The following is a 23,260-nucleotide window of genomic DNA, read 5'->3' on the forward strand; positions in this document are numbered from 1 at the left end:
GTAAGGACCAGCTCCATCAAGTCACACCCAATACTCCTCCACCTCCACCATTGTGAATATAAAATTGCTATGAACACACACACCCGTGAAAACTCACTGCCCTGGTTCCACCCTGGCCTTCCAGCTATTTTCTGCTTCTCAGACTAAAATGACCTGAAGTGCCTTCCCTGAAACGGGTTCCCGTACTGTTCCCAAGGCCTGCCTGCTCTCATATGTCAGCTGCCACATCTCACAGCGGGGTGTGACCAAGCCTTTCGGGCCTGCACACAGGAGGGGCTTCCTGGGCACAAGGTGAACAGGCAAACTTGACCCTGTCTCTACTAAAAATACAAAAATTAGACTAGGCACAATGACTCACGCCTGTAATCCCAACACTTTGGGAAGCTGAGAAGGGTGAATTGCCTGAGGTCAGAAGTTCGAGACCAGTCTGGTAAACCTGGTGTAACCCTATCTCTACTAAAATTACAAAACATTAGCTGGGTGTGGTGTCAGGCGCCTGTAATCGCAGTTACTCAGGAGGCTGAGGCAGGAGAATTGCTTGAACCTGGGAGGCAGAAGTTGCAGGGAGCCAAACTCGGGCCACCGCACTCCACCCTGGATGACAGAGTAAGACTCGGTCTCGAAATAAATAAATAGAATGTAGGTGCTTTGCTTCAGCAGCAATAGGAACAACACAGAGATGATTAGCGTGGCCCCTGTGCAAGCATGATACGAAAATTTGTGAAATGTTCCTTTGCAAGAAAAAAAAAATTCAGATCACCTGAGGTGTCAGGAGTTCTAAACCAGCCTGCCCAACATGGCAAAACCCTGTCTCTACCAAAAATACAAAAAATTAACCCACCGTGCTGGAGGGCGTCTGTAATCTCAGCTACTTAGGAGGCTCAGGCAGGAGAATCGCTTGATCCCAGGAGGCGGAGGTTGCAGTGAGCTGAGATCGCACCACTGCACTCCGGCTTGGGTGACACAGTGAGACTCCGTCTCAAAAAAAAAAAAAATTTATGAAGTTTTTTTTTTTTTTTTTTTTTTGACACAGGGTCTCACTGTCTCCCAGTGCTGGAGTGTAGTAGTGCGATGTCGGCTCACTGCAATCTCCGCCTCCTGGATTAAAGCGATTCTCCTGCCTCAGGCTCCTAAGTAGCTGGGACTACAGGTGTGTGCCATCACTCCCGGCTAATTTTTGTATTTTTTTGGTACAGACAGGGTTTCACCATGTTGGCCAGGCTGGTCTTGAACTCCTGGCCTCAAGTTATCTGCCCGCCTTGGCGTCCCAAAGTGCTGGGATTACAGGCGTGAGCAACTGCAGAAACTTAAACTTAGCTGGCCAGAAACTTAAAAAAGAGAATTTTGGATCAGCCCCATCTTGGAATGTGTATCTCGTGCAATTTAGTTTATGTCCTAACGAAGTCTTTCCATCCCTGGGAAGCCTCCTCCTTCCAGCATTATGGGTGACCACAGCTCCCACTACAGAACAGGTCACATAAGCCATGGTCCCTAAGGACAGGGAAAGGGGGCATCTCCAAAAGCCAGATTGACTAGGATCTGGCAGATAAACTCCCATCACGAAGGTCAGCACACACAAGGGACAAACCAGCAGTGAGTGGGCCTCGGTGGGTAGGGAGGATCACCCAACAGCTGGTAATGGAATAACTAGCTGTTCATCTAGAAAAACAATTACAATGGCTGGGTGCAGTGGCTCACACCTGTAATCCCAGTACTCTGGGAAACTGAGGTGGGAGGATAGCTTGAGCCCAGGCATTCAAGACCAGCCTGGGCAACATGGCAAGACCCTGTCTCTACAAAAGTGAAAAACTTAGCTGGGTGTGGTAGTGCACACCTGTAGTCCTAGCTACTCGGGAGGCTGAGGTGAGAAGATCACTTCAGCCCAGGAGTTTGAGGCTGCGTGAGCCATGATTGAGCCATGGCACTCCAGTCTGGGTGACAGAGGGAGACCCTGTTTCCAAAAATAAATAGACCAAACACACTGGCTCATGCCTGTAATCCCAGCACTTTGGGAGGTTGAGGCAGGCGGGTCACCTGAGGTCCGGAGTTCGATACCAGCCTGGCTAACATGGTGAAACCCCATCTCTACTAAAAATACAAAAATTAGCCAGGTGTGGTGGTGGGTGCCTGTAATCCCAGCTGCTTGGGGGCTGAGGCAGGAGGATCGCTCGAACCTGGGAGGCGAAGTTTGCAGTGAGCTGAGATAGTGCCATTGCACTCCAGCCTTTGTGACAAGAGCAAGACTCTGTATCAATAATAATAATAATAAAATTAAAGAAAACGAATCACTACCTGACACCATGCTCAAGAACAAATCCCACAGGGATCAAAGACAAACACATTAACATTCCAAGACCATTGGCTGTGCCCTGGTCCAAAAGCCTCATCTCTTAGAAGCCTCATCTCTTGGCCTGGGCAGCAGCTCTCAGCGGTCTCCCTGCAGTTAGAGCGTCCCCACCTCTAATGACAGTGTCTCACATGTGTCCAGTGTTCTACCATTTTTTTTACTTTTTTTTTTTTTTTTTGAGATGGAGTCTGGCTCTGTCACCCGAGCTGACTTCGAGCTTTTCCCTGTGTAGCAGCCAGTGCCTGGAATGTCTCCCTCCTCTCCTCACCTCCATCGACTGTATTTAATGCCACTGAAGTGCATACTTACAAATGGTTAAACTGACCATCATTATGTATTATGTTAGCTATGTAATTTTTTTTTTTTTTTTTTTTTTTTTTTTTTTTTTTGAGATGGAGTCTCGCTCTGTCGCCCAGGCTGCAGTGCAGTGGTGCTATCTCGGCTCACTGCAACCTCTGCCTCCCATTCATTCAAGCGATTCTCCTGCCTCAGCCTCCTGAGTAGCTGGGATTACAGGCATGTGTCACCACACCTGGCCTGTAATTTTCAAAAACAACAAAGACGCTAACAGGCAAACCTTGGCGGGGGACCCGGAGGCAGCAGTACTCACCCAGGAGAGCCTCTGGTCTCTGTTCAGAACCAGACCTGGAGGCGGAAGCACAAAGATAGTGGCGTCAATGCTGTCTCTCAGGGTCAGGGGATGCTCTGTGACTTTGCTGGGACCCCCCAGGCCTTTCTAGCCAGGGCCCATTTCTCCCACCTGCCCCTGACGTCCTCAGCTGCCCAGGACTCCCTGTCCTGGGGTCCAGCTGGAGCAGGGCTCGACCATGGCCACCTGGCCATGGACCTCAGCCCACATGGGCCCTCACCGGCCACCCCAAAGGGCCGGTGCAGAATGAGGGCAGGAGCTTAGGCTAACAGCCACGTGGACAGTGGAGCTCTTCGTCTCTGAGAAACTCATTCATTCCTTTAGTCACTAGGAAGAAGCAAATAAGTACCAATGGTGTCATTGGTTGTGGTGAGCTGAGATCGTGCCACTGCATTCCAGCCTAGGCGACAGAGCAAGACTCTGTCTCAAAAAATGAAACAAAAAACACTAAAAAACCATACATATATGATATACCAACAAGATTTTTTGGGGGGGGGTGGGCTAAGCCACCTGATTCTAAAGTTCACGTGGGAAAATTACACAGGCAAGAACAGCAGGAGATCAGGCACCTGTAATTCCAGCACTTTGGGAGGCTGAAGTGGGAGGATTGCTTGAGACCAGCATGGGCAATGGGAGCAGGACCCCATCTCTACACAAAAAAAACTAAAAAATTAGCCAAGGACGGGCATGGTGGCTCAAGCCTCTATTCCCAGCACTTTGGAGGCCGAGGCAGGCGAATCACGAGGTCAGGAGTTCAAGACCAGCCTGGCCAATATGGTGAAACCCGGTATCTACTAAAAATACAAAAAATTAGCTGGGCGTAGTGGCGGGTGCCTGTAGTCCCAGCTACTCGGGAGGCTGAGGCAGGAGAATCGCTTGAACCCAGGAGGCAGAGGTTGCAGTGAGCCGAGATCAAGCCACTGCATTCCAGCCCAGGTAACAGAGTGAGACTCCGTCTCAAAAAAAAAAAAAAAAAAAAAGCGAAGCATGGTGGCGCACTCCTGAAGTCCCAGCTACTGGGAAGACTAAGTGGGAGGGTTGTTTGAGACCGGGAGGCAGAGGTTGCAGTGAGCCAAGATCCTGCCACTGCAATCCAGCCTGGCCAACACAGCAAGACCCTGTCTCAAAAAGGAAAAGAAAAAAAGACTAGTAGAAAAACTCGTAAAAGAGCCATGAAGGGAGACGGTCCCGTCAGATATGAAAATCCTCAGGCCGGGTGCGGTGGCTCACGCCTAAAATCCCAATACTTTGGGAGGCCCGAGGCAGGTGGATCACCTGAGGTCAGGAGTTCGAGACCAGCCTGGCCAACATGGTGAACCCCCATCTCTACTAAAAATACAAAAATTAGCCAGGCGTGGTAGTGGGCACCTGTAATCCCAACTACTTGGGAGGCTGAGGCAGGAGAATTACTTGAACCCGGGAGGTGGAGGTTGCGGTGAGCCGAGATTGTGCCGTTATACTCCAGCTTGGATGACAAAAGCAAGACTCCGTCTCAAAAAAAAAAAAAAAGAAAGAAAATCCTGTGTCAGGCCTCAGTTTAAAACGTGTGGTACAGTAAGATCAGAGACAGGCAGGCAGAGACAGAGCCAAGTACAGATGCGCATTCAGTGTCTGACCAAGGCAGCCCCTTACATGAACAGGGTAAAGATAGACTTGCCTAAAAATGGCATTAGGCAGCTGAGGAGCCATCTGGAAAAAGATGAAGACAGATTCAAACCTCACTCTGTATACTAGATAAGGATCCAGTGTAGTAAATATTTAAATGCAAGTGCCAGACCCAAAATAATATTAGTATCAAGCATGACCTTTTAACTATGACTCAAATTCCAGAAGCCATACAAAAGACATTTTTTCTTTTTTTTTTTTTTTTTTTTTTGAGACGAAGTTTTGCTCTTGTTGCCCAGGCTAGAATGCAATGGTGTGATCTCAGCTCACCGCAACCTCCACCTCCCGGGTTCAAGTGATTCTCTTGCCTCCGCCTCCCCAGTAGCTGGGATTACAGGCATGCGCCATCACACCCAGCGAATTTTGTATTTTTAGTAGAGATGGGGATTCTCCATGTTGGTCAGGGTGGTCTCAAACTCCGAACCTCAAGTGATTCACCCACCTCAGCCTCACAAAGTGCTGGGATTACAGGCGTGAGCTGTGGTGGGAAGTCAGGGACCCCAAACGGATGGACCGGCTGAAGCCATGGCAGAAGAACGTGGATCGTGAAGATTTTATGGACATTTATTAGTTCCCCAAATTAATACTTTTGTAATTTCTTATGCCTGTCTTTACTGGAATCTCTAAACATAAATTGTAAAGATTTCATGGACACTTATCACTTCCCCAATCAATACCCTTGTGATTTCCTATGCTTTTTTTTTTTTTTTTTTGCAGATGGAGTTTCACTCTTGTTGTCCAGGCTGGAGTGCAATGGCACGATCTCGGCTCACCGCAACCTCCGCCTCCCAGGTTCAAGCAATTCTCCTACCTCAGCCTCCCGAATAGCTGGGATTACAGGCATGCACCACCACACCCAGCTAATTTTGTATTTTTAGTAGAGACGGAGTTTCTCCATGTTGAGGCTGGTCTTGAACTCCTGACCTCAGGTGATCCGCCTACCTCGGCCTCCCAAAGTGCTGGGATTACAGGCATGAGCCACCGTGCCCGGCACCTGTCTTTAATTTAATCTCTTAACCTGTCAGTTGAGGAGAATGTGTATCGTCTCAGGACCCTGTAATAATTGCGTTAACTACACAAATTGTACAGCATGTCTGTTTGAGCAATATGAAATGTGGGCACCCTGAAAAAAGAACAGGGTAACAGCAGTTGTTCAGGGAATAAGAGAGATAACCTTAAACTCTGACTGTTGGTGAGCGGGGCAGAACAGAGCCATATTTCTCTTCTTTCAAAAGCAAATGGGAGAAATATCGCTGAATTCTTTTTCTCAGCGTGAGATATCCCTGAGAAAGAGAATGCACACCTAGGGGTAGGTCTCTGAACTGGCTCCCCCGGGGCGTACCTGTCTCTTATGGTCGACACTGCAGGGGTGAAATAAACCCCAGTCTCCCATAGCGCTCCCAGGCTTATTAGGAAGAGGAAATTCCCGCCTAATAAATTTTGGTCAGACCAGTTGATCTCAAAACCCTGTCTCCTGATAAGATGTTATCAATGACAATGGTGCCCGAAACTTCATTAACAATTTTAATTTCGCTTCGATCCTGTGATCTCGCCCTGCCTCCACTTGCCCTGTGATATTCTATTACCCTGGTTAGGTACTTGATATCTGTCACCCACACCTATTTGCACACTCCCTCCCCTTTTGAAAATCCCTAATAAAAACTTGCTGGTTTTTTTTTTTTTTTTTTTTTTTTTTTTGAGATGGAGTCTCACTCTGTCGCCCAGGCTGGAGTGCAGTGGCGCAATCTCGGCTCACTGCAAGCTCCGCCTCCCGGGTTCACGCCATTCTCCTGCCTCAGCCTCTCCGAGTAGCTGGGACTACAGGCGCCCGCCACCACGCCCGGCTAATTTTTTTTTTGTATTTTTAGTAGAGACGGGGTTTCACCGTGGTCTCGATCTCCTGACCTCGTGATCCGCCCGCCTCGGCCTCCCAAAGTGCTGGGATTACAAGCGTGAGCCACCGCGCCCGGCAAACTTGCTGGTTTTTGTGGCTTGTGAGGCATCACGGATCCTACCGACATGTGATGTCTGCCCTGGATGCCCAGCTTTAAAATTTCTCTCTTTTGTACTCTGTCCCTTTATTTCTCAAACCAGCCGATGCTTAGGAAAATAGAAAACAACCTACCTGATTTTCGGGGCAGGTTCCCCGAAGGTGAGCCACTGTGCCTGGCCTAGAAATCTGTATTTTCACATAAAATCTTTCTATTTAAATAATAGCCCTTGTGCTCTGGCCCTTGAGCCCTTCCTCCAAAAAATAAAAATAGTATAATAAAAAATAAATAAAATTTGGGCAATCTATTCAAAATGCCTCCCATGCCAAATGTTTTTGTTTCAACTGCACAAGTTAAACAAATCGTACCTGCAACCTGAATGCAGCCCAGCTTGTGATGAAGATTTGAGCCCCACCACAGCACGGGGCTTCAGGGGCCAGATATTTTTGTTTTGTTTTTAAGACAGGGTTGGCTGGGCATGGTGGCTCACACCTGTAATCCCACCATTTTGGGAGGTCGAGGCAGTAAGATCGCTTGAGTTCAGGAGTTCGAGACCAGCCTTGGCAACATGGCGAAACCCCATCTCTACAAAAAAATACAAAAATTAGCCAGGTGTGGTGCTGCACACCTGTGGTCCCAGCTACTCAAGAGGCTGAGGTAGGAGGATCGCCTGAGCCCATGAGGCCAAGGCTGCAGTGAGCCATGGTCACACCACTGCATTCTAGCCTGAGTGACAGAGCAAGACCCTGTTTAAAAAACAACAACAACAAAATAAACAGAAAAAGACAGGGTCTTGCTAGACTGCAGTGGCACAATCATGGTTCACTGCAGCCTCCGACTCCTGGGCTCATGTGAGTCTCCCACTTCAGCCTCCCAAGTAGCTAGGACCACAGGTGTGTCACCATGCCATTTATTTTTGAATTTTTTGTAGAGATAGGGGTGTCTCCCTATATTGCCCAGGCTGGTCTTGAACTCCTGGCCTCAAGCAATCCTCCCACCTGGCCTCCCAAAGTGCTAGGATTACAGGCATGTGTGAATATGCTTAGCCAGGAGCCAGATATTGACACAGACTGTCCCTCTGTCCTTAGGGCACCCCAGGCAGAGTGGGCTCCTCCCTCCTTCATGGGAACACCTCAAGATGGTTTCCAGAAAGCCAGTATTGTGGAGCTTGAACTCAGATGAGAAGATAAAGACTTCATCTCTGCTGCTCTCTCCCCATCCTGCACCACCAGCTCACACCTCCAGGCCTGTCCTGCCAGCTCCTCTCTCCTCCTGGAGTCCATGGGAGCAGCTCCCGCACCTCCACTGCTTTGCTCAAAAGTCACCTTCTCATGAGGCCCACCCAGACCCTCCTATTCAAAGGAGGAAGTGGAGCTGCAGCCTCTCCAACAATGCTCGCTGCCCTCCCCACTGTGCGTCCTCCACGAGCCCTCCCCATCTCACGCACTCTGTAACCCACCCGGAAGACCTCACACACAAGCCAATGGGCTCCTGAGGCTCCCAGCAGCCGGAGAAGCGGGAACAGATTCTCCCTCACAGCTTCAGAAGGAACCAGCCCTGCCGAGGCCTTGACCTTGGACCCTGAACTCCGGAACTGTGGGGGAATGTGTCTTGGTTGTTTAAGCATCAGATTCTGGAGAGATCAGGTTGGATGTTGGAAATGGGAGAGGGAGGTTATCCCAGTTGTCTGCCCAGCTGCAGAATAGAATGTGAACTTTCAGGTGCTCTGGGGCTGGAGGGAAGCATTTGGGAGGAACCTACATTATCCTTAAGGCACTGGGTGGGGGGTTCTGGCTGGGTACTGTCTTCTTTTAGGTTAATGCTGGGTCCCAAAAGGCCACAACTGCTGCAGAGGGCTTATCCACACACAGTGTTCCAGCCAGCTGACTACTTCCCCAGACCCGGGGGTCACCTCCTTCTCAGCCCTCCCTCTTGCCTGTTCCCTCACCCCCCTGACACCCACATAGGGGTGCCTGGTCAGCATCCTGCATTCACTATTTCCTGTGACCTGGGACTAATCGAATTCCCTGGCCTCATTCCAGATAGCTCACTTCTGTGCCTGAGGCTCCCTAGGTCAGCCATCTGTGAGGCATGTCCAGGAAGCCTGGGCCCGGGGTCCTTGACCTCCCCTCCCCATCATGGGTTTCCAGGGAGGAAAGATAAAGGTTCAAAGATGATCACGAAGACCCAACGGGTCCCAAACTGGGGACCCGAGGCCCAAACAGCCCACAGGTGGCGCTTAGACCCTCAAGGGATGCTGTCCATTTCTAGACTCATGACACCTAAAAATACACACCTCAGCAGATCAACTGCAGAGCTGAGCAATTGGCAATTCTGGCCACAGGAGACTGAATTCCCACTTGATTAGCACCGGCCCAGCTGCCTACCAGGGTGGGCTGGCTTCAGCTCCAAAGTCCCTGCGCATCCCATAGCCTTCCTCCAGGCCGGCACGGTGAACTCCACAACATGCCCCCGCCCCCACCCCCAGGTGCTGGAGTTTCTGACCCCTGCCTCACTCAGAACTTTATAAAGGGAAGGCACAGGCCCACCTCGCCTGGTCCGATGAGCGCAAAAAACCCAAGACCTTGTTTGTCACCTGAGCAAACAAGGGGAGTCTAAAAGGGAAGGGACTGTCCCAAGATCACTGAGCTGGCAGTGTCAGGAAGCCGGGTTGTTTTGCCCAACTTAGCACATTTTCCATCCGACGACACCATCTCCCTCCAGCTGTTCCTTCACCTGGGGAGAGCTACCTCCTGGACCACCCCTCTGGAGCAGGCCCCGCCACAAGTCTGTTCTAGAGCACTGTGTATTTCCTTTGTTACATCTAGAGAATGTCTAACCGCTCATGTGCCTGTTCACCTGTTGATCATCTGCTTCAGGGGGCGCCATCTGTGTGCAGCAGCCCCTGGAGTTGTGATGCTGGAGGTCTGGCCCCACTGAGAGAGGGACAGTCGGCTCTCGCTCACTGCAGCCTCACTGAGCCGGGCCTGTAGCGGACCCTTAGAAAAGATTTCCTGGGCCAGGCACAGTGGCTCTCACCTGTAGTCCCAGCTACTCAGGAGGCTGAGGTGGGAGGATCTCTAGAGCCGGGAGGTGGAGGCTGCAGTGAGCCATGATGGTGCCACCGCACTCCAGCCCAGGTGACAGAGTGAGACCTTGTCTCAAAAAGAAAGAAGAAGAAAGAAAGAAAAAAAAAATTCCTGGGTAAAAAGCAAAGTACAGAAATCGCTTATGCCAGAAGCTGCTCTGAAACCAACACACCAGCTCCACCTCTCCATTGTGGAAAGCCTCTCCCAAGTCACTCAGCCCCTGGGACGTCCTCACAGCCTGCCCCTGGCGCTGGGCACCCACCCCAGGTCCAGCAGAGCATGGCCGCGACATTCACCAACATTTAGTCCAAGACACCTGACCAAACTCTCCCAGAGCGTGGCTTCTGGGATGTGCAGTAGCTGTATGGCCTCACCCGGGTTGCTCGGCAATGCTGAGCCTTGGTTTCTCCTGCTGTAAATGGGATGAGGGTGAGGCAGGAGGGGGATTCAGTGAGATGCTGTTTGCAAAGCGCTTAATATCCTGCCTGGTCTAGGGCAAGTCCTTGACATCCTCGGTAAGAATAGTGACAAACATAAAATGGCCTTGGACAGCAGAGTCCCTCACCTGTGGCCACCTTCTTGGTTCCTCTTTGCAGGAGGAGCTCCCCGCACTCCTCGCTCAAGTGGCTATTGCTCTTCAGTAACCTGGGGGAGACAGAAGGATGCTGGGGGCCAACGAAAAGGAGGTCAGATAAAAAGGCAAGGAGGGCTGGGGACGGTGGCTCATGCCTGTAATCCCAGCACTTTGGAAGGCCAAGATGGGTGGATCACCTGAGGTCAAGAGTTCGAGACCAGCCTGGGCAACATGGTAAAACCTCATCTCTGCTAAACATACAAAACTTAGCTGGACATGGTGGCGTGTGTCTGTAATCCCAACTACTTGGGAAGCTGAGGCATGAGAATCACTTGAACCCAGGAGGCAGAGGTTGCAGTGAGCTGAGATGGTGCCACTGTACTCTAGCCTGGGGAACAGAGCGAGATTTGGTCTCTAAAAACAAAACAAAAAAAATGGAGACAAGGGCAGCGAAAGGGAGGTCACCCACAAAGCGTGCACGTATCCCGTGATTTTTTTTTTTTCGTGAGAGTCTTGCTCTGTTGCCCAGGCTGGAGTACAGTGGCGCGATCTGGGTTCACTGCAAGCTCTGCCTCCCGGGTTCACACCATTCTTCGTTACATCTAGAGAATGTCTAACCCCTCTTCTGGATAGACATTCAGGCGCCCGCCACCACCACGCCCGGCTAATTTTTTGTATTTTTTAGTAGACACGGGGTTTCACCATGTTAGCCAGGATGGTCTCAATCTCCTGACCTCGTGATCTGCCCGCCTCGGCCTCCCAAAGTGCTGGGATTACAGGCATAAGCCAGCGTGCCCGGCCCTTGTATTCAATTGAGACAGGGTCTCACTGTCACCCAGACTGGAGTGCAGTGGCATGATCGTGGCTCTCTGCAGCCTCGACCTCCTGGGGCTAAGCAATCCTCCCAAATAAGGCTGCCAAGTAGCTCGGACCACAGGCGTGTGCCACCATGACCAGCTAATTTATTTTTATTTTTTATTTTTTATACAGGGTCTCGCTCTGTTGCCCAGGCTGGTCTCTAACTCCCGGGCTCAAGCTATCTTCCCACTTCAGCTTCACAATGTGCTGGGATTACAGGTGTGAGCCACTGCGCCTGGACTGTGTCCTGTGTTTCAATGGCATGTTTACAGCGGCAGGGTGTGTGTGTGTGTGCGCGCGCGTGCATATGGTGGGGCAGTGGAGGGCTTCTCCTCCTTCAAACAACAAATATGTGTGGAGCTGCGACCTACCAGGCCCACCGCCAGATGCAGGAGGCACAAACATGACCAAATCAGCCATAGTGGGGGTTGCGGGGCTCACAGGCCTCGGGAAACGGGAGTCAGTAAGCTCTTCTTGGACGGTGTAGTTACCTGCAGGGCAGGGAAGGACAGCTCGCCTGAGGGTGGCAAGGCAGGGTTCCCAGCTGAGGCCCCAAGGAGTGGGGAAGCCAGTGAGCAAGCACAGGGGAGAATTCCAGGTAAGGGAGCCCAGGCTGGAGTCCCAGAGGGGAGAGAAGGCGTGGAAGCAGCATGTGCTTGGGGGAGAGGCGGGTGCGTGAGAGGTGTGGGGAGGGTATTGAAGTAAGGGGCATGGCTGGAGCAGGGGCAGAGAGAAAGGAGATAACGTCCCTGAAGACCCTGGGAAGCCTGGTGCTCAGCGTGACCCCAGGGAGAAACAGGCTTGTTGGGTGAGAGGGAGACCCTTCCCCATGTCTCATGGGGTGTCCTCCCCTGGATTCCGCAAACTCCCTCTCCACACTGGGCACCCACCTCTGCAGCAGCTGCTTCAGGCTGAATGTGCGCGAGGGCTCCTGGGAGGCCTCTAACCGCAGCACATGTTCTATGGCTTTCCGCTTGTATCTCAGCAAGTTCTCCATTTCCTAAGGAGGCACAGTTGGCTGGGTGGGCAGGGATCCAGGCTGCAGATGAGGCCTCCGCCTCTCCCAGCCCTGCCCTCTGCTCTCAGCTGAGCCCCTCTGGGCAAAGGGGAACACAGCCCCAGCCCTAGCTAGTCAGCCCTACAATTCTGAACGAGTCTTTACTTCGTCTCAGTCACAGCCAGCCTGGTCTTGCCTGCGGCAAGGGACAGTTGAAGAGATCAGGTGGGATGATGGCGAGGAAGGGGAATCTCTGTCAACTGCCAAGTGCTTTGCAAAAGCATGAAATTAGGGTCTGGAGGCCACGAACCATCTGAGGTTGGCGATTTCATCTGGTTCAAGGAATGCCATCATTCTCAGTGGCAGAAAGGGACTGGCAGAAAGGGCACAGTTCTGGGGCTTCCAAGCTCCCCCACGATGTGTGGCTCACTCTGTGAGGACAGCCTCAGGCCCACTGCCTAGGGCTGCAGAGAGGGGCAACTCCCATCTACCCACCCCTGAGAATGGAGGACAAGAGGACTAAATGCCCCTCTTCACTCGCCCAGGAGGAAGCCCCTGGGGGCACTGCGCTTGTCAATTCAGTGGGTGAAATGCAGAAAGAAGGGAGTGTCTGCTGTCTGCCATCTGTGAACTGGATCCTTACAATAGCCCCTGAGCTAGCTGAGCTCATACAAGGAACATTTACTGAGCCCTTACTAGGTGCCAGGATTGGGGATGTGGTGATGAAGAGATGGACATGATTCTGGCCCTTATGGGATCTGTGGTCATCCTTTTTTTTTTTTTTTGGAGACGGAGTTTCACTCTTGTTGCCCAGGCTGGAGTGCAATGGCATGACCTCGGCAACCTCCGCCTCCTGGGTTCAAGCGATTCTCCTGCCTCTGCCTCCCGAGTAGCTGGGAGGACAGGCATGCACCACCACCCCCAGCTAATTTTGTATTTTCAGTAGAAACAGGGTTTCTCCATGTTGGTCAGGCTGGTCTCGAAATCCTGACCTCAGGTGATCCGCCTGCCTCGGCCTCCCAAAGTGCTGGAATTACAGGCTTGAGCCACCACGTCCGGCCGATCTGTGGTCATTCTATGGACAAGAAAACTGAAACTGATGAGAGTTGTGTCACAATTGAGAGGCTGAGACCTTGGCAAGAAAATGACAGGATGTCAGAGCTGGCCAGGTCATTGAGCCCAACCTCATTTTACACGTGCGGGAACTAAGGCCCAGAGGGGCAAAGTAACTTGCCAACGGTCACCCAGCAGGTAAACCAGGCCGGGACTCAGATGCAGGGACAGTACTGGTTATGGGTAGTGGTGGCCAGAGGGGTCAGTACTTGTTCCATCAGTTCACATTTAGGGCTGTCATGTGTGGTGGTGCAATGTGTACACAGTGCAAAGGCATTCGACTGGGTGTGAGTGCAGTGTGCCAGCCCAGCTGTGTGCCCTAGAACATCTTCCACCCCATGGCTGCTGCCCTCTTCCACCATCTGCCACTGCATGATCAGCCTGGCATTCTGTAGATCCCAAGCCACACATCCAATTTCCAAGGGGTCCCCCACACCCCTTCTCCTGACCACTGCTAGGGGTATAAGCAGCAGAAGGCTGTCCTCTGTTGGGGAGCGTGTCCCTGACTCCCCTTTCTCACCCTCTGCCACCTCCTCCTGCTTCCCTAGTGTCCACCAAAGGAGACAAGGCTGGGAGCACTGCCCGGGGCCCAGGTCCTCCCTAATGACAGCATGCACGAAAGCCCGCTTCTCACATTTGATTCCAGGAGAAATAGCGGCGCGTCCAGCAAGATAAGTTTATCCACCATCTCGGGGAAGGTACAGGAAAACTGTGAGGATGCCAAAAGGGGAGGACGAATAGGATGAAGAAGGAAAGGGCACTCCCGCCTTTCCCTGGGGACCCTGGAGTTCCCCAAAACATCTTTTAGGCTGGGGGGAGGCTGCTGACCAAGAGGCCAGAGGAGAATCTTCTATCCTATGGTGTGCCTTCCCCCACCACCCCTAAGTCTGCACCCAGCACTGAGCTCCAGACCCTGGTGATGGCTGGACTCCAGGGTGCTGTGGGACCGGGTATGGGGGCGTGGAAACATTAACTGTACCAGAAGTCTCCACCGTTTACACCAACTTCCTGGTATAACGACTATCCCTGTGACAGGAGGAGGCACCTTCTGTCCCAGGTACCTTCTCCTTCCTCCTCTGTGCTCCCCTCCCCACCCCACCCAAGGGAGCCCCAGTTGGCCAGACAAAGCCATCTACTCACCGTTGCGCCCACGACGCCACCTGGGGGACAGAAGAGCTGTGGGTGACCTTCCCTCACTCCCTCCCCAATTGCATAGCCTAAAGCTTCTTCCCACCAGTGGTGGAGAGAGTGGGGGGCACCATATGGGTGGCTGGGGGCTCAGCACTGGGCCGTGATGGCCCCTTCATCAGACCTGACCACTCAAAGGACCACATTTCCCTCATCCCTGTGTCCCTTGCAGCAGTTGCCTGAGGTCAGAGGGTACAGTGGTCAATCGCTGACTGACCCTCTCATCTCTCTTTGCAGGGGAAAGGGATGGGGCAGCAGCGCCTATCCTTCCCTCCCAGCCCTACTCCCGGCCCGGTCAGCTCCTGGCCAGAGCCCAGGCCCCACTCCCAGGCCAGCTCTGCTTCCTGGATCCTACCCCGACTCCAGTGATAAGAGGGGGTGCCCTAGAGCACCCCCCACACCGCCGAAAAATACACACTCTGCTTCTTACCTGCCACAACCCTTCGGATCTCACTCACAAAAGTCTGGAGGTAATATGGGACACCTGGGCCGTAATGGGACGAGAGCCCATGACCTCCGAAATCCATGGCAACGTAATAAAAGTCTGAAACAGAAGCGGGTTGGAGGGTAGGAAGAGGTGTCTATGCCAGCTGTCTCCCCGCCCTCATTCCCCTGCAGACCTCCCCCCTTACCTTCTTGCCCACTTTCCCCCTGGACTTCCCTTCAGCCCCAGCCTCACACCTTGCGGGAGAAGAGGGATGAGTCTGTCGAAGGAGTTGGCATTGTCCAGCCAGCCGTGCAGGCAGAGAACTGGAGGGCCCTGCAGGGAGCCCCAGGCTTTGGCTGCGATGTGGCCCCAGGGCACAGCCAGCTTCAGCTCTGAGATCAGACCTGAAAGCCAGAGCCGGGTCTTTCATTCCTTCAGTCATTCATCCATGAAGCTAGTGCTCACTGAGCCCCTTATCTCTGCCTGATGTACTTGAGCCAGGGACTCATGCCCAGAGAGTCAGAACCTTAGATGCCCCCAGAAGGTTATGGGGAGAGAAAGCCATACATGGGTGCGGAGACTCCCAGAGGAGGGAAAGACAAGCTAAGCCAGAAAAACCTGGGACAGACCTCACAGCATGCATCCCATTTAAACTGGGGCAGAACCTTCTAGAATGTGCTGGGGCGGGGGCGCTGGTCAGGCCTGGACCCTACCACTTGCTGGCTGGGTAACCTTGGAGAAGTTACTAAAACGTCTTGAGCCTGTTTCCTTTCCTGTAAAACCGGAGTAAACAGAGTAAACAGCCAGTTTCCTAAGCCTTTCCCAAAGGCCAGAGCGGTGCCAAACCCTCACACATGCAGCAGGTGGGACCACTGTCACTCTCCCTCCACAGAGCAGAAAACTGAGGCACTGGGAGCTGCAGTACATGCCCAAGGCCATGTCACACTGGGCGACAAGGGCAGAGTGGAAATTTAGGGCAGGCAGTGGGACTCCAGGACCCACTGCCGCCCCCACAGCAGGCAGCCTCCTCTGTCCCTGCCAGGCGGGAGACCTGCGCACCCCCGACAGCCACGCGCATCCTCAGCTAACTCAGGGGCTCCTGGAACCCTGCAAGGCCACCTGCGGCCGTGTCCCGGGGCCCCCACCTCCCGGCCGGTCGCGCTCTCACGCCCCGGGACTGCCGAGGAAGGAGCTGCGACACCCAGGAGGGCGACGCGGTCGGCGAACCCTCCACTCCATCCCGCCCTCCTCTACAGACCCAACCAGGTGGGTGGAAGCGGGGTACTCCCGCGAGGCCTCCCGGTCCCATCTAAGTCCAAGGCGACCTGGCGAGTCTAAGGCGACCTGGTGCGCGTTCTCAGCCATCGCTGTCGTCCTGCGAATGCGCGGCTGCCACTCCCTCACGCCTGGCTAGGTCGCAGGAGCAGAGTGACGCCCGCAGTTCCGGGCCCTATCTCTAAGCTGTCCTGTCCTGTCCTGCCCCGCCCCGCCCCGCCCCGCCCCAGGCAGGCCACTTCTCCACCCCTCACACCCTGCCTTCACCCTGCCCTCCCTGTGCCCTGGCAGGTCCTGCTCCCACGGCCGCGGGCCTCACCCCTAGGCCGCCCTGCCCCACCCCAGGCAGGCCCTGCAACTCCAGCAGTCCCCGCCCCCACTCAGAAGGCCCCGACTTCCCACCACACTGCCCGATCCCCGGCGGGCCCTGCTCCCACAGCCGCCCGCTCCGCCCCAAGAAGGCCCTCCCCCACCCGCCAGGCCCCGCCTTCCAGCCACCCTGTCCGCGCCCACCGGCTGGAACCCAGCAGGGCTCCAACCCCCGGGCAGTCCTTATGGCCGCCCCCACGTCCGCGCGGGACCAGGCCCGGGTAGCAGCCACAGCGAGTTGGGCCTCTGAGTGCTCGCTGGCCCGCGCCGCAGGGCTGAAGGCTACTCTGTTTAGTGGCTTACTAGCCCCCTTGACAGACAGCCTGCGTCCACGGTGTCCCCACCACGTCCTGGGGTCCTCAGCAGAGCCTGGCACAAGCCAGTCTTAATGATTGTTGTACAGGCCGGGCCCGGTGGCTCACGCCTGTAATCCCAGCACTTTGGGAGGCCGAGGCAGGCAGATTACGAGGTCAGGAGATCTAGACCATCCTGGCTAACACGGTGAAACCTCGTCTCTACTAAAAATATAAAAAATTGCTGGGCGCGGTGGCTCACGCTCGTAATCCCAGCACTTTGGGAGGCCGAGGCGGGAGGATCACGAGGTCAGGAGATCGAGACCACGGTGAAACCCCGTCTCTACTAAAAATACAAAAAAATTAGCCGGGCGTGGTGGCGGGCGCCTTGTAGTCCCAGCTACTCGGGGAGGCTGAGGCAGGAGAATGGCGTGAACCCGGGAGGCGGAGCTTGCAGCGAGCCGAGATCGCGCCACTGCACTCCAGCCTGGGCGACAGAGCGAGACTCCGTCTCAAAAAATAATAAAAATAAAAATAAATAATAAAAATACAAAAAATTAGCCGGGCGTGGTGGCGGGCGCCTGTAGTCCCAGCTACTCTGGAGGCTGAGGCAGGAGAATGGCGTGAACCCGGGGGGCGGAGCCTGCAGTGAGCGGAGATTGCGCCACTGCACTCCAGCCTGGGCGACAGCGAGACTCTGTCTCAAAAAAAAAAAAAAAAAAAAAAAAATTGTTGTACAGGTGAACAAACGAATGTATAAATTGGGGACGTGGAAGAACCCTCCAGGTGAGGGATTATAAACCATATCTGCCTGGAAAGGATCGAAAACCCCAAGTTCTGAAGAGGATGTTTGGGGTGAGCAGATTCATGCACTAAATTCTACAATGAAAGAGGGAAAGTGTATCCTTTGAGTCTGAAACAGTGGCAAGTCTAGGACAAATAGGAACAAGTACTGGTAGTGAATTCTTTTTTTTTTTTTTTGAAATGGAGTCTCCCTCTGTCGCCCAGGCTGGAGTGCAGTGGCGCGATCTCGGCTCACTACAACCTCAGCCTCCTGGGTTCACGCCATTCTCCTGCCTCAGCCTCCCGAGTAGCTGGGACTACAGGTGCCCGCCACCATGCCCGGCTAATTTTTTTTTTTGTATTTTTTAGTAGAGACGGCGTTTCACCGTGTTAGCCAGGATGGTCTCGATCTCCTGACTTCGTGATCTGTCCGCCTCGGCCTCCCAAAGTGCTGGGATTATAGGCGTGAGGTGAGCCACCACGCACGGCCAAGTACTGGTAGTGAATTCTTTTTTTTTCTTTTTTTTCTTTTTGAGACGGAGTCTTGCTCTGTCGCCCAGACTGGAGTGCAGTGGCGCGATCTCGGCTCACTGCAGGCTCCACCTCCCGGGTTCACGCCATTCTCCTGCTTCAGCCTCCAGAGGAGCTGGGACTACAGGCGCCCGCCACTACGCCCGGCTAATTTTTTGTATTTTTAGTTGAGACGGGGTTTCACCGCGTTAGCCAGGATGGTCTCCATCTCCTGACCTTGTGATCCGCCTGCCTCGGCCTCCCAAAGTGCTGGGATTACAGGCGTGAGCCACTGCGCCCGGCTGGTAGTGAATTCTTATAATTTTATGTTGCCTTGGCATCCATTTTGATAAGATTTAAATTTTTCCTACCAGAAACAGGGTTCAGTCTGTGGGCGGCAAGCCACCCAGGTGCCGAGGCAAGAGACCCAGGGCACGAGCTGTTCCAGTATAATAAAATATGTAAAATAAGAATAGTTATACTAGATATAGATCATAGATACGATTATATATGAATATAATTAATCATTAGTTTGTAGCAATTACTCTTTATTCCAATATTATAATAATCCTCGCTCTACAATCATAACCTAGGAAAAACCAGGCCATACAGGGATAGGAGCTGAGGGGACGTAGCGAGAAGTGACTAGAAGACAGGTGTGCGAGCCTTCTGTTATGCCCGGACAGGGCCACCAGAGGGCTCCTTGGTCTAGCGGTAACGCCAGCGTCTGGGAAGACGCAGGTTGTCAGTGTCAAGAAAAAACCCCCGCTACTTAGCGGACCAGGAAAGGGAGTTTCCCTTTCCCTGAGGGAGTTTAGAGAAGACTCTACTCCTCCACCTCTTGTGGAGAGCCTGCCTAAACATTAGTCAGGTCCGCCTGCAGTTATCCAGAGGCCTAACCGTCTCCCTGTGATGCTGTGCTTCAGTGGTCACGCTCCTAGTCCGCCTTCATGTTCCATCCTGTACACCTGGCTCTGCCTTTTAGATAGCAGTAGCAAATTAGTGAAAGTACTAAAAGTCTCTGATATGCAGAAATAATGGCATAAGCTGTCTCTCCTCTCTCTCTGCCTTGGCTGCCAGGAAGGGAAGGGCCCCCTGTCCCATGGACACGTGACCCACGTGACCTTATCGATCACTGGAGATGGCTCACACTCCTTACCCTACCCCTTTGTCTTGTATCCAATAAATATCAGCACAGCCTGGCATTCGGGGCTACTACTGGTCTCCGTGTCTTGGTGGTAGTGGTCCCCCGGGCCCAGCTGTCTTTTATCTCTTTGTCTTGTCTTTATTTCTACGATCTCTCATCTCCGCACACGGGGAGAAAAACCCACTGACCCTGTGTTGGCTGGTCCCTACACAGTCACCCTTGGCAGTTTCCAGGTCTACACTACACCCAAACGACTACAGAGATAAGTTAGAGGCCTGACAGGGTGGGAATAGGCTCAGGCCTGTAATCCAAGGTAGGAAGATCGCTTGAGGCCAGGAGTTCGAGACCAGGGCTGGGCAACATGGTGAGACCCCCCACCCCGCCACCACCACCATGACCACTAAAAAATAAAATAACACTTAGAGGCATCTCTTCTGCCTAGCAGACTGTGCTCCTGCTTTCCTGGTGCTTCCTTTAAAAAGAAGAGTCAGGCATTTGGCCAGCAAACTTACTGACCCATGACCATTCCCTTCTATCTGCTGTTAGTTGCCACGCGCTCTTTCTGCCCGACTCTTCGCTCCTGCCTCCTGTAACCAGGGACGAGGACTTCCCTCCAGTCTCATTACACTTTCCTTGCCCAGGTTCTGTATTAAAAATCTTTGGACTTGTTTCCTCGTGCGGCGGTGGGGTGAATTTTCACTTTCCATCAGAACAACCAGGGGCTGCCCGAGGCCGGGCTCCCGGTGCCAGAGCGATGGTCAGGCTGGACATGGGTCTCACCAGAGCCACAAGGGCCTTTCCCATGTGAGGGACCCCTGGTCATAGGTCAGACACTAGGCATGAGGTCGTCCACTAGTTACAAGAAGTATCCTGTGAAAGGTGCACTGCACACATCCACATCTAGCCCCCTACCTTTCTACTTAGGGTAGGTTGCTGGCTGCTCTGGTACTGGAACCCCAGTTTAGCTGGGGGCTCTCAAAACAGGACTTCCTGTTCCTTCACTACCATTTGCTAGTTGGAAGCTCTGGGAGTAAATGGGATGTGGTCCCTCGGGCTCCAGTCCAGCAGCGCTCCTGAGTGGGGAGCTAGAGTCCAGCACGCTAAGGTGGGGAAGGATCTGTACAGCGAGTTCTCCCTGGAACGGGACACGGGAGCCAACCCCTGGACACAGAGAAGACCTTGGGCTGCAGAAGTTAAAGGAGCTTCCCAGTGGAGCCACAATGCAGGGAAGGTTGTCAATGGCTAGAAAAAGTGGGCAAGGGCGGGCGATGGACTAGAGCTTGGGGTGGCATTAGGTTACGACGGGCCTCGCATGTGGGGCCGAGGAGCTTGGCCCTTATTCTGAGTGGAGGGGCCCTGGGGAGGCTAGGGGCTGGGAGATGATGAGACTGCTTCTAGAAAGGTCCATGCACGGTACAGTCCATCAGCTCAGTAAACAGTTTGGCTTTCTATGGGCCTGGACCCTTTTACAAGTCACGCAAAGGGTCAAAGACCCTGGAGTGACAGAGGCATTGAGGACATGAGCCCTATGAGATGGGTTGGTCTCTTTCATCTTCTGCCCTGAGGACCCATTGGCACACCCTCTTCACTTATGACACCAAATTTATGCCTGGGCACCAGGCTCCAGCCTGACCCTGGGGTGGGGACCTGATGTCCATCTCAATCTGCTGTGGTTCCACTAGCCCCTTCAACACAGACGCACCCACCCTCTCCTCTGTCCAGCAGATTCGTGGCCTCAGTCCCCCACTTCCACCCCCCCGCCCCCATCCTCATCTTCACACTCACATCCTATTATCACACCTCAGCCTTTCCCCATCTGCCTCTCTTCACTTTCATTCCTGTGACCCTCCCCGCCTCCCACCCCCTGGGCTGGCTAGCTCGTCGTCACCCCAAGAAGACAAGAGAAATCACTTTGCGCCATGCCACCAGCTCCCCCCTGGAGCTCAGCTGTAGCTTCGATCTTACTTCCCTGTGTGGGAGTCTCCAGTGCTTCTCACCGCCTGCTGGAGGGAGGCAGATTCCTGCCCCGGCGTAGAAAGTCTTCTCTGCGGCCCCTCTCTCCTTTATACCACATTCAACTCCAGGAATGTTGGGCTGCCCATTCTATGCACCTGCCCCCAATTTTCACACTTCTGTATCTTTGCTTACGCTTTTCCTTCAGCCCAGAACAATCGTACCCTTCTTTTAAGGCATAGTTCAGAATCACCTGCTCCAGGAAGCGCTCTACGATCCTCCCAGGTGAAATGCATCTCCCCATCTCCATTACTGCTGCTGCTGCCACCTGCCTCTCACCCCTACGTGGTGTTGCAATCTATTGGGTCTGGCTGCCTCTCGGGCTGGATGTCTGCCCGAAAAAGTGGAAAAAGGTCTCATTCAACTTTGTTTTTCCCCATAGCGTCTACCAGAGGACCGTGCACACAGTAGGGCCTCAATCAATGTCTGCAGGGTGAATTGGCTGAGAACTGCTAAGAACATCCTCTCCCAGTCTCCATAAAAGGGCTCACAAAAGCAGCAGCAAGCGGGGGTGGGGGAGGGCATGGATTCTGGCAGGAATTCTGAAGATCTCATCTTCTCACCCCTTTTTTATGTTAACATAGTAGCCACATCCAGAGACATAGGAGTGTATGAAGTGTTCACGTAACCATTTGTGAGAGACAAATGTGTCCCAAGAGTTCCTCCATCAGCAAGACAAGGCCCCCAAGCTAAGTCGGTGAAGTAAAAACTGACACTAAATGCAGTGCGATATTCTGGACTGGACCCTGGAACAGACATGGCCAAGAACATTAGGTTTATTTATTTTTTTTGGTGAGACGGACATTTACTGTTGTTGCCCAGGTTTGAGTGCAAGGGCGCGATCTTGCTCACTGCATCCTCCGCCTCCCAGGTTCAAGCGATTCTCCTGCCTTGGCCTCCCAAGTAGCTGGGATTACGGGGATGTGCCACCACGCCCGGCTAATTTAGTAGAGACAGGTTTTCACCGTGAAGAACATTAGATTTAAAGACAAACATACACGGGGGGTTAGCAAATATGTGTACTGTGAAATGTACAGTCATTTATTTTTTGAGATGTAGTCTCACTCTGTCGCCCAGGTTGGAGTGCAGTGGCGCGATCTCGGCTCACTGCAACCTCCACCTCCCAGGTTCCAGTGATTTTCCTGCCTCAGCCTCCCGAGTAGCTGGGATTACAGGCACCCCGCACCACGCCCAGCTAATGTTTGTATTTTTAGGAGAGATGGGGTTTCGCCATATTGGCCAGGCTGGTCTCAAACTCCTGACCTCAGGTGATCCGCCTGCCTCGGCCTCCCAAATTGCTGGGATTACAGGCGTGAGCCACCGCCCCCAGCCAAAACGTGGAATGCCCAACCTTGTTTTTTCCTTATTCACCTGGCCTTGTTTCTCCCTCAGCTAAGAGAACCAGACAGACTCCATCTTGGCTCTTTCACCGGCAGCCCCTTCTTCAAGGACTTAACTTGTGCCAGCTGACCCCCAGCACATCCAAGAATGCAATTAACTGATAAGATACTGTGGCAAGCTATATCAGCAGTCCCCAAGAATCCGTCTGATTGATAACGCCCAAAGCCCCGAGTCTATCACCTTGTAATAGTCTTAAAGCCCCTGCACCTGGAACTGTTTACTTTCCTGTAACCATTTATCCTTTTAACTTTTTGACTACTTCTGTAAAATTGTTTTAACTAGACCCCCCCTTATATAACTAGACCCCCCCTTATATAACCTTATATAACTAGATCCCCCCTTATATAACCAAGATATCAAAGTTAAACAAGCCCCTTCCTCAGGGCGGAGAGAATTTTGAGCGTTAGCCGTCTCTCGGTCGCCGGCTAATAAAGGACTCTTAATTCTTTTCTTTTTCTTTTGAGACAGGGTCTCATTCCGTTGCCCAGGCTGACTGCAGTGGCACAATAACGGCTCACTGTAGCTTTGACCTCCTGGGCTCAAATGATCCTCCTACTTCAGCCATCCAAGT

The 23,260-nt window shown here is 52.9% G+C and overlaps 1 protein-coding gene and 1 pseudogene across 1 annotated transcript in view; one reads left to right on the plus strand and one right to left on the minus strand.

The window, feature by feature from the left end:
* Positions 1-21,538, minus strand: part of LOC129467428 (serine hydrolase-like protein 2) — a 25,965-nt gene extending 4,427 nt beyond the window's left edge. Inside the window, exons 1-9 of the mRNA XM_055251979.2 lie at positions 21,424-21,538; positions 20,281-20,436; positions 16,687-16,926; positions 14,902-15,015; positions 14,424-14,443; positions 13,918-13,992; positions 12,064-12,173; positions 10,307-10,386; positions 2,958-2,992 (exon numbers count right to left, since the gene is read on the minus strand). Of these exons, the coding sequence (XP_055107954.1) occupies positions 2,958-2,992; positions 10,307-10,386; positions 12,064-12,173; positions 13,918-13,992; positions 14,424-14,443; positions 14,902-15,015; positions 16,687-16,926; positions 20,281-20,436; positions 21,424-21,538 (945 nt within the window). The remainder of the gene's footprint in view (positions 1-2,957; positions 2,993-10,306; positions 10,387-12,063; positions 12,174-13,917; positions 13,993-14,423; positions 14,444-14,901; positions 15,016-16,686; positions 16,927-20,280; positions 20,437-21,423) is intronic.
* On the plus strand, positions 640-735 carry LOC129468684 (uncharacterized; annotated as a pseudogene).
* Positions 21,539-23,260: the final 1,722 nt, after the last annotated feature.

This window comes from Symphalangus syndactylus, chromosome 18, assembly GCF_028878055.3.
Source record: "Symphalangus syndactylus isolate Jambi chromosome 18, NHGRI_mSymSyn1-v2.1_pri, whole genome shotgun sequence".
In the NCBI taxonomy this organism is placed as follows: Eukaryota; Metazoa; Chordata; class Mammalia; order Primates; family Hylobatidae; genus Symphalangus; species Symphalangus syndactylus.